Genomic DNA, 11,461 nt, shown 5'->3' with positions numbered 1-11,461 from the left:
ATTAATTGAATAATCAATTGAACGGGTGATATTTTGATTAATGAGAATTAATAATGGTCATGACTAATGATACAATATTGAGGATTATTCATGGAATGATCCAAAAAAAAAAAAGAACTTTATATTGAGGCTAAGTGTACATCTCACAATATGAAAGTGTACAAAAAGTTTGAAAGGTTGAAAACAGTGGGGGGGAAAAAAAGAGAACTTGTGATATTTGATAGAAAATCACATACTGACGATATGCTTCCATCATAAACAAAAAGGAGGAGTTAGAAGAGAGAGAGAGAGAGAAAAAAAAAAAAAAAAAAAGCTAAGCATCCATGTGTGAGCGTTTGTCTTACAAAGATGCCCTCACAAATCTTGTCGGTAAAAACCAACAATTAATTGGCTCCACTTACCTAATCATTGATCTGTTCTGCTTAGCTCCAAAATACACAACACTGCACGATTTGGCAGCCAGTGGCGTGGCCTAGCTCCTGTACGTTACTTGATAGCTATAGATTTGAATTTTGTAGAAAGGAATATATATCTTGTTTCTTCATACACACAGACATACGCAACTCATGGTCATGGGAATGTATGTCACATATCACCTAGAGGTCAAACTTTATAACTATGAAAACATTAAATGTTACAGTAAATATCTTTTGGGTCTCTAATAAAAAATATAATTCTCATTTTAGTCTCTTATAAAAAAATTAGTCTCGAGGTTCCTGAGAAATTCGAAGTGTACCCATTTTAGTCCTTTTGAGGGACTAATGTGGGTCTTTTTTAAATTTGTGAAGGACCACGATTTCAACTAAATGGGTCCACTTTGAATTTCTTAGGGACCTCGAGATTAATTTTTTTTTTGTAAGAAACTAAAGTGGGGACCGTGTTTTTTGTTAGGGACCCAAAAATATATTTAGTCTAAATGTTATTATAATTAAGGTTTATTTATTATTCATTCATTAGTAATGGTTCATCAAGCGCTTGTAATGTCCTAGTCTCATGTTCGTATAGTTTTCTTTGAATAAAAAAAAAATATAGTCACATTCGTTCCAAGATTCAAAGATGATACTATTCATTTTTAAGAAGAATCGTTTCTCTTGAATAATATAAGATCGAAAAGAAGCTTTTTGATGATTTCTTCTTTGAAGGCTATACGTGATTGTAGGAAATCCTTAATTGAACAAATTAAGAATGAAAAAGAAAAATATACTGACAAATTATTAGGAAATGTTTTCCTTTAAGTGATTTGCATATTGAAATATAAAAATAGGGACATGATCCTTTGACACTAATGTCAAAGAGAAAGTTTGATACCTCATTTGAAAGTCGTTGATCATGTCTTAATCTAACGACTCTGATTTGTAAACATATGACACTATTGATCTGTTTTGATCTAACGACCTTCAGATGAGGTGTGAAACTTTTCAAAAGATTTTTTTTTGAATATTACAGGAATCGAACTTGCAACCTAATACACACTACTCACACCCAACACCACTAGGCTAATCCTAGTGGTGCACCAATATCAAAAGATCCTACCCCATATAAATATTTATTTATTTACTAATTTTTGTGGAATGAAATAACGTAAGTTGCAGCAGTTATCATCAACGAACAATTAGGCTTAATTTCTCCCCTTAAATTATTGGCTTATGGAAGTTAAGCAATGTGGTGCACATATTATAAACACTAGATAACACTAAGTCTAGGTCCTTGTTGCCTTTTGTTCGTCATTTATAATATTTTCTCCGTTTAGGTATTGACCAAAATATGCCGTCTTTGCTAGCTTTCGTCTTTTTATTTGAGATCACTTGCTTAAGGTCAATGTTTGAGAAACTATGTGCATACGGGTCACATTCCATGATATAGAGAGCGTTAAAAAGAAAGAAAAGAAAAAAGAAAAAAAGATCAACACAATATGCTTCCCATTATGCCAAATCACTGTTCGAGTTCCAGTTTATACAAATAAATTATTTGAATATACATGTATTGTAATAATTAATTATACTCTTTATTTTTAAATCATAAAAATATTTATGCAGTTACTGCAGATAAATTATCTGCATTTATTCTTGAAATTGAAAGATTAAAAAATTATAATTATAAAGACTATAATATCCTTGAAATAAATTAAAATTACAAAAATACCATAGTTTCTGTCCCAAAATTATAACTTATTTACCGTGACAGCAGAAAAAACAAACTCTTTTTAAATTATATATAATTTTACATGACCTCATTATAAATTGATGACCAGTGTGAAACTTTACTAAATTGATGACCAGTGTGAAAACTTTACTAAATTGATGACTGGTATTGGATTAGAATTCAGGGATCAGACAAATAATCTAGGATTCTTTCTATTAAATTGGTGTGTCCTGTTTTGCATGTCATTTTCTATCCCCTCCAATTAGTCTCTTTTTCTCTCCATAAAAGAAACAAACAAAGGTCCAACCGAGGAAAAAAGAGAAAGTAAAGGTTAAAATAAAAATATAAAAAAAAAGGAAAAAGAAAAGCTCCATAAAGACAAAGACAAAGAGAGTCTCCTTTCATTAATGAACCATATAAGTGAAGAAGGCTTTCTTTCATATAAAGTGTGGATATAACCCTTTCTGTGGAGAGAATTTCACTAATCCAGGGACACTCTCCCTCTGAAGAATATGAGTTTGATGGAGTTTAATAATGTAGAGGACAAGAATCTCTACCTTCATGCCCCAACTTTCATTGAGTGGCTCAAACCATATTCCTCTCCTTCATATCTAACTTCATCTGTATTATCATCCCCTTCTTCTTCTTCTTCTTCTTCTTCTTATAATCAGAACCATGAGAAGACTATCCAATTTTTTCCTATTTTAAGTGGTTCAAAGTCTTCAAAAGAGGAAGAACATGAAGTACAAATGGAGAGTTTTGAGGTGAAAAAAGAAAAGGTTGAACAAGTAACTGTAGCTTTGCACATTGGATTGCCTGACACTACTACTACAGTAGATCCTGAAGCTGGTGATGATGATAAGAAGGTTTTCCATGTTAAGGAAGAAGAGCCCTTGAAGAAAACCTTCCATGGTTGCTCTTTTAACACAGAGAGAAGGTTTTGGATACCAACTCCTGCTCAGATTCTTGTTGGGCCTATGCAGTTTGCTTGCTCCATTTGCAGCAAGACCTTCAATAGGTATAACAACATGCAGGTTAGTTCGTTCTCATCTTCTCATATAGTATATATAAAAACTCTAGATTTTTTGTTAAACTATTTGCTCACAAATGATCATAACTTGTTTATAAATAAAAAAAAGTGGAAAACTATATGAATAAGAATTAAGGGCCAGGATCAAGCTTTAGAAAGAAAAGGAGAGAGTTTCAAGTGAGAAATAATTAAGGTTCTAATAATTATATTTTTAAAGGAATTTTGTAACAATGATCAAAATATATATATATAGACACACACGTTTGAAGCAAAAGGCTTGTGATACTGTTAACATACAGAACAGATAACCACCGTAAGGCTAAGGAAGATAGATTGCTCGTGTGCCTGATCTACCTTCTCTTTCATGAGAGCATAATCATTAGTTCTAATTGATTTAATTAAAACTGAACATACACATTGGTTTATACGATTTTTCTTTTTAAGAAATGAGGAGTTAATATTTAGTACGAGGAGGAGGAATATAAGCTAAGTACTATATCATGTAGTCCCTCAAAGAAAATATTTTATTTTATGACAAAATAAAAATTTAAGGATAATATATTTTACCTATCTTTTTTTCATACCCATGTTATCCGACACCCTTAAATCAGAATCTCAACTAACTTTTATTATTTTTTCTCTTCTCTTAACATTCTGATTCAATGATATTGAAGATGAGTAGACATGAAAAAAAGTATCATATCTCAAAACTTAAATATAATTATATAAATTTACACTATTTGATTTCTTACTACATCTTCCTTTTAACTCTAGAAAATCAGATTCCATTTGGCACCACTTACGACAAAGCTAGTTTATACGGATTTGACCTTAAAATATGGCTTGAATTTTATTTCAAAAAAAAAATTATTAATAATTTTTTCGTCCTTCGGAAGGTAGTAAAAATTGAGTTATATTATAATAATAATAATAATAATAATAATAATAATAATAATAATAATAATTGACAGTTATATATATCGGGGGATAATTATCGTTAGCGAACATTTTTCTAAGATTAAGGAATTCTATCCTATAATTCTGGCAACCATCATGTTACTTTGGTTCATTTTGGTTGGCTAAGATCTTCAATTTGTTCTTAATCTCACGATCACTTCAAATTTTTATTTCTTTCCAAATATGCATTCCATCGAAACCATTATGAACAGGATTCAATTGATGTTGTCTTATTTTCCTTAACTGCTCCTTTTGTTTGTTTAGTATAATCTCTATATATGATGATGATTTGACCCACCATACTTTCTGTACTTGATGATGAATTTGTCCGTCCAAAGGCATAGAATTTGTACTAGCTTGTGTGGATACCTATACCCTGAATTTAAATTCCATCCATTTTGTCCCCGCCAAATTGAGTAAATGCTTTACAGTACATGAAAATGAGTATTAATGACCATGACGATGGATAACCATCAAGAAGAAAACAATCATATAATTCAACTTTACCAAGAATGTATCCATGACTATTTGATGACCATCTTTTTTCTTTTACTTTCTTCATCACTTTAAGACTCCGAGAGAATACTTTTGGAGCTGTTTATAGAGAGAAGAACTATTCTTTTATCTTTTTCTTTTTTAAATTTGATATATGTTGGTTAGAGGGGGCATAATATGTCACAGTAGGTAAGATTAGGATACATAACTACTAGGCCAAAGCTGATATAAAGAGAAGTATTCAAAACTTAGGATTCTCCTTATAATCCTATTGTATATTCAGAGAATTTCAGTTTTTAAATAGGTGGATACCTAGAGAGAGATACATTTAACCATTACTGGGCCTAGCAGTTGCTTTTTGACAAGAATTTGATTTGTTAGACCCCATCAATAAAGACCAACAATTGTTTGTAATATAGCCACGGCTAGGTCATATAAAGGAAGATATTGCTAGGTCAAATAGAGCAGGCTTGAGGATTGTTTTTTATGGCCTAATTTCAAAAAAGTTCAAGATCAATTAGAAATGAACATCTATTTTTTATTTTATTTTTTTTATTTTCAATAATTCATCGATTATTCAACTAATCTGATTCGAGCTCTGGTTTAGATAAGGAACATATGTACTTTAATAACTCAAATTAGTACCAACTTTTTTTCATTTGCAGATGCATATGTGGGGGCATGGATCCGAATTTAGGAAAGGACCAGACTCACTAAGAGGAACACAACCAGCTGCAATGCTAAGGCTACCATGTTATTGCTGTGCACAGGGTTGCAAGAACAACATCAATCATCCAAGAGCTAAGCCCTTGAAGGACTTTAGAACTCTCCAAACTCATTACAAAAGAAAGCATGGGACAAAACCATTTATGTGTAGAAAATGTGGGAAAACATTTGCAGTTAAAGGGGATTGGAGGACTCATGAGAAGAACTGTGGCAAGTTGTGGTATTGCACTTGTGGTTCAGATTTTAAGCACAAAAGATCTCTTAAAGATCATATTAGATCCTTTGGAAAGGGTCATAACCCACATGATCCTTCTTTTGAAGCTTTTGAGGATGAGAAGGAATGCATTACTGGCTCTGATGAAGATGAAGTTACTCATACATGATCTAACATGTTCTATAAATAAAGAGTAGTAGTAGTAACATGTAGCAATGTTTGGTCACTACGCTTGTGCTCAGTAACAAAAAATTCTCAAGAATTGCTTAGGCATGAACATAGGGAGCGGTTTGCTACCGAGCACTTGGTGGATGGTGATGAGCTTTCAGTTTAATTTGGACGAGTTTGCTTTGTGGTTAATTAATAAGATGGTTGCCTCAAGTGATGAAGTAGATGAATTTTCTTCTCATAGCAACAGAGATTAGGTGTTATATCATGTTCAAGTTTTTGTAATCTCTTGAATGGAGAAAATTTATCCGCTTCATTACTAAATGGTAAACCTCATTTAAGGACTTAGCTATGTAAGTCTTTTTAAAATCTGTGACACTTTTGATATATATTTGCTGGTTATGGATAGTCATGGTTTGCTAGACTATTATTGTGTGAGTTTTTTTTTTTTTTTTTTTCACATATCAACCGGTGTGTGAAGTCTTAATGGACCGATTAATTTGATTTTCAGTTTGAATCTCTTCACCTTTCCTAAGAATTATGACTCTCATGAATTGAACCTACTATCCCTTTTTTTTTGGATAAACCTTATAGGTATCCTCCACGAGAGGCAATCTTGTTCGGGACAGGTCCAGGATTAAGACTTTGAACCCCTTTCAAAGATGGTACTGGGAACAATCGAACACATGCTCTCACTCTACCTGCCTACTACCTGCTCAGCTCTCATGCACCAACTGAGTTACCAGCATTTGGTGAACTTACTATCCTTTGAATAGGTCAAATTTTGGGACTGAGTCGCTACTAGAATAACAATTCTACTTGATCTACTATTGTGTTTTATAATCTTCTATTATACAAAGTACACCTTAAAGCTGTGCTAAATGTGAAACCAAATTAAGACGGCTGAGTATATGCGGCGTGTTATATATTACTGAAGTTTAATGAGTTTTATGCATGCTATTAATTTATGGCAGTGACGTCGTTGCTCAAGCATATTTATTTATTGTATGTTCCCTTCCGACGAAGTCAAAATTCTAATATGCTAGAGAAAAAGAATAATGATGCTACATACACACGTTTATATACACATTGTCTTAATTACATTTATATATATATTTTTTATTCGATTATAATCACCTTATTATATACACATCTGTTAATAATGTGAGAGATTTAAACCTTATTATACATATATGTACCAAGCATTTTCGGTAAAAGAGTGATTCAATTATTATGCAGAAGGTAACATCATTCTAATCTATAAAAGTTTTTCACAATTTGCAACTTTAGGAGTGTAATTATGGAATGCCACTCATTAAGGAACAAACGAAAGTGCTTATCTATAATGCACAATCCCCTTTTCCCATAATCACTCGTCTTTACCCCATATAATTTACGAGGAGGAAAAAAAAAATTAAAATGCATATGAATTTTAGAGCAGGTGACACACAGGACTTCTACATCAAAGATATACAAGGGATCGATTATAGTTAATTAAGTAGCAAATTCACTAAATTAAATGAGAAAGTGATGCTGGGAGTTTTTCTTTTAATAATAATAATATTAACAATATTGGAGATATATAAAATCATTGACGTAACCTCAACTAACAGTTTAAGTTTTTTGATTGAATTAGTTTTTTACATGGTATCAAAGCTTCAGTGATCACAAGGTCACGTCCTCATCGCCATTTTTTAGCATAGGTAGGCTGAACTTGATAAATCATCCACTCTTCAAGTCCAATGAGCTTTCATGTTAGGGGTGTTAAGAATATATAAAATCATTAATATAACCTCAACTAACAAGTTAAGTTTTTGAATTTAATTGGTTCTTTACAAATAATAATTATAATAATAATAATAATAATATACATGGTCTACTTGTCTGGTCATTGAGAGTCCATTTTGGAGGGCTTTGCCCACCAAATCATCCACCGATGTGTAGCTAGAGAATAATATTCCAATATAAAAAGAAAGCTGGTTATAATTAATTAGTATGATTCTTTTCTCATTCCTAATTAGATTATTGTCTGCTGAGAAAAACCAATTGAGATTATGCATGTGTGTTTGACGAAGAGATCATGAGTTACAAGGACCTCCTTTTATATACACATATATAGACACACACGAGAGCCAGATAGAGAAAGGGAGAGTAAAATAATTTTAAATTTGAGTTCTTTTGAGGTAGTACACTTAAACAAAGCAAAAAGTAGTAGAAAAAATAAGAGGGTGTATTTGGTTCTTGAAGATAGGGACCCTCCACTATGCTTTGTCGGGGTAACAAAACGTTGAAGAGGGGAAAGATCACAACCACTATCATTTTCTGGACTATTTAATTTGGTAACTAGCTATATGCTTTCATATTTAAAAGTGTTATACTATCCCTGTGGATACCCTTCTCTTAAGCCACTCTTGCTAGTTAAGTTAACTCAACCAGAATCTAATCTATGGCAATATCCTGCACAATCAAAGAATCATTCACATCCAATGTCGTCTCAGTAGTCAGTATCATGGGTAGGTTTAGAGGTTGGTCGTTTAATAGTTTTTAATATATTTTTTTAATTAATACCTCGTAAGGGAAAATATTTTTTCCCATGTTGTTGTTACTTGTTAATAAATTTTTTCTTATTATTAAATCCAAAGAGCAGGTTTAGAATTTAAAAGTTAACAAATTTTCTTATCCAGGATTTGCATAGGTTGTTTAACAAAATATACATTTAAGGTGTGTTTCGGAATCAATATTAAGAAGAAAGGAAATGAAGGGGAAGATTTTGCTTATGTCTTTTTCTTATACGTGAGTTTTAAAAAATGGAGAAAGAGGATAATAAGGGAAATCAATATTGTTGAAATATATTTGAATTTAAAATTATGTATTCTTAGGTTGTTTGTAGTTTGTTAGGCTATTATTCAGTAAATGATTCTATAGAGATTAGAATAGAAGAATTAGTTACCTACTAATTAGCAATTAGTTTTACTGACCTCTTGTATAAAAAGAACCCTCATTGAGGTAAAGAAATACAATGACAATGAATTCTTATGTATCTGTTTTGTAACATGGTATCAGAGCCTTGGTTCTAAATAACTTTTGAGAACAAGTCTCATTTTTTTCCTTTTCGTATTTTTTCCGAAGCCCATTACTGTTCATCAAACCCACTTTTTTCTTCTTTGCAAATGGAAACACCTGAATCAAATCCCTCATCCCCTGAACGAAACCCTCCCATCACCAACCCATCACCCATAGTCATCCATCAAGATTCATCGTCCTTCCCTGTTTCCATCATCCTAGATGAATCCAACTACCCCATATGGTCCCAGCTGATGGACATGAGGATCGGCGCCAGAAACAAAATCGGTTTCCTCACCGGAACCAAATCGAAACCCCCCTCCATTGATCCTGCTTTCGACACTTGGGTCACGGAGAACAAGAAGGTTAAGAGTTGGCTCATTGATTCCATGAGTCCTTCCCTCATGCCTCGGTTTCTCCGTTTGGATGCAGCATCAGAGATATGGGAGGCTTGCAAGCGCACCTACTATGACGGGTCTGACGAAACGGTGCTCTTCGAACTGAATCAAAAATCGTTCACGATGAAGCAACACGGGCGCCCGTTGGCCACATATTACAATGATCTTCTTGCAATTTTTCAAGAAATTGATCACCGCACGGCATCCCAGGCATCCACCGTCGACGGAGTTGTCCACCTTCATTCTGCCATGGTTCGCCTCAGAGTCCACATTTTTCTCAGTGGATTGGACTACGATTTTGACAACCTCCGAGGAGAAATCCTTCGGAAGGAACCGAAGCTGGACCTGGAAGGATCGTATGCCTTTGTTCGCCGTGAAATAAATCAAAAGAACACTTTGGATTCTGCTCGTCCCTCCCCTGACTCCAATTCCTTGTTGACTCGTCCTTCTGGTCCTTTGAAACCACGTAAGTCCTCCTCCTCTTCCTCTGGAAAAATGCCTCAATTTTATTGCACTCACTGTGGGGCTAGTGGTCACTCCAAGCAAAGATGTTTTGAGATCATTGGTTATCCCGATTGGTGGGATTTCAGTAAGCAACCGCGCCGGAAAGCTCCTGCTCCTACCACCACACCTGATGCTGCTGCTGCTTCGGTTGTAATCCCTGCCTCACCCGCTGCTCACATTGCACATCAGGGACATATTGGTAACACTCTTGCTTTATCTACATTTACTAGAAATCATACTTGGGTAATTGACACTGGTGCGTCAGATCATATGATTAGAGATTCTTCTGATTTACATAATTGTGAACCTTGCATTTTGCCTTGTATCTCCACAGCAAATGGGGAGACTTCTCCCATCACTGGCCAAGGATCCATCTCCTTATCCCCCCATTTATTCCTGGATTCTGTATTGGTGGTTCCCTCCTTAGAATTTAACCTCTTATCTGTTTCGCGAATTACTGCATCCTTGAACTGTACTGTTGTTTTTTGCCCTGATTTTTGCTTGTTTCAGGACATCTCAACTTGGATGACAATTGGTTATGGTGTTAGACGTGGAAAGCTTTATTTTCTGGATTTAAATCATGTTTGTGTCTCCGCTGTCAAGTCTTTCACTACTACTGCTGCTAATAAAGCTTCTTCCTCTGTTTGGTTGTGGCATCATAGATTAGGACATCCATCTTTTAAATATTTAGAAAAGTTATTTCCCCAAATGTTTTCCCATTTGAATAAGGCTAATTTAAATGTAACACATGTGAATTGGCCAAAAGCCATCGTGTCTCCTATCTTCCCAGTATAAATAAAAGCAGTGTTCCTTTTCAAGTGATTCATTCTGATGTTTGGGGTCCCTCTCGGGAACCGTCTTTATCTCTTGCACGGTATTTTGTAACGTTTATTGATGAGTGTACTCGTATGACTTGGGTGTGTATTCTGAAAACCAAAAGTGAAGTTTTTAATGCTTTTAAACGCTTCCACTCTTTAGTCCTCACTCAGTATAACTCTCACATTCAGATTCTACAAACAGATAACGGGACAGAATATACCAACCATACCTTTACCTCTTTTTTGGATGATAAAGGAATCAAACATCAAACATCCTGTACGTATACCCCACAACAGAATGGTCTAGCTGAAAGGAAAAATAGGCACTTATTAGAAGTTGTTCGAGCTTCCCTCTTCGGAATGCATGTTCCCAAACGTTTTTGGGGAGAGGCAGTCCTCTCTGCTGCCTATCTCATCAATAGAACACCTTCTAATGTCCTTGGTTTCAAAACCCCTCAACAAACACTTGAATCCTATTTTTCTATCCCGCATGTTTCAAATTTGGAACCACGAATCTTTGGATGTTGTGCCTATGTCCATACTCCAAAACCATTACGTCACAAGTTGGACCCATGTGCTACTAAATGTGTCTTTGTTGGATATTCGGATTCCCAAAAAGGATACCGATGTTTTGATCCTGTTCTCCATAAACTACATGTCACTTTGGATGTTACTTTTCATGAATGGAAGCCTTTTTTTTCAGGGGGAGTGCTCGATTCTTCTCCTCAGGGGGAGAAACCTTATGAACAAATTGGAGGAGAAGTCTTTATAGATTTTCATTCTAACTCTGATACAGCTGAAAACACTTCTGAGGCAATAGACAGTATCATGCATTCAGAAACAGGTAGTCCACGTCTAACTCCAAACACTGATTCATCATCAAGAGATGTTCCGGAACAGCATCATACTCTTGAACAACACCTTGATTCCAATCTTGAGGTAAACT

At 34.3% G+C, this 11,461-nt stretch overlaps 1 protein-coding gene across 2 annotated transcripts; it reads left to right on the top strand.

The window, feature by feature from the left end:
- The first annotated feature begins 2,589 nt into the window (after positions 1–2,589).
- Positions 2,590–6,525, top strand: LOC133316366 (zinc finger protein WIP3-like). Of its 2 annotated transcripts, XM_061518108.1 has the most exons (3): positions 2,590–3,176; positions 5,290–5,570; positions 6,327–6,525. In XM_061518108.1, the coding sequence occupies exons 1-3, from the start codon at positions 2,655–2,657 to the stop codon at positions 6,379–6,381; spliced, it is 858 nt and encodes a 285-aa protein (XP_061374092.1). In that variant the 5' UTR covers positions 2,590–2,654; the 3' UTR covers positions 6,382–6,525. The 2 variants fall into 2 exon arrangements, with proteins under 2 accessions (XP_061374092.1, XP_061374091.1); XM_061518107.1 differs by lacking the exon at positions 6,327–6,525 and having other exon boundaries at positions 5,290–6,296.
- The last annotated feature ends 4,936 nt before the right edge of the window (positions 6,526–11,461 follow it).

Source organism: Gastrolobium bilobum, unplaced genomic scaffold, assembly GCF_033153095.1.
Source record: "Gastrolobium bilobum isolate Gb01-03AN ecotype WA unplaced genomic scaffold, APGP_CSIRO_Gbil_v1 utg682, whole genome shotgun sequence".
Taxonomy (NCBI): Eukaryota; Viridiplantae; Streptophyta; class Magnoliopsida; order Fabales; family Fabaceae; genus Gastrolobium; species Gastrolobium bilobum.
This window is presented reverse-complemented; position numbering and strand designations above follow the sequence as displayed.

Coding starts and splice junctions, on each gene's coding strand:
- LOC133316366 (XM_061518107.1), top strand. CDS start 2,655: ATGAGTTTGATGGAGTTTAATAATGTAGAGGACAAGAATCTCTACCTT. Junction 3,177..5,289: donor ATAGGTATAACAACATGCAG/GTTAGTTCGTTC, acceptor TTTCATTTGCAG/ATGCATATGTGGGGGCATGG.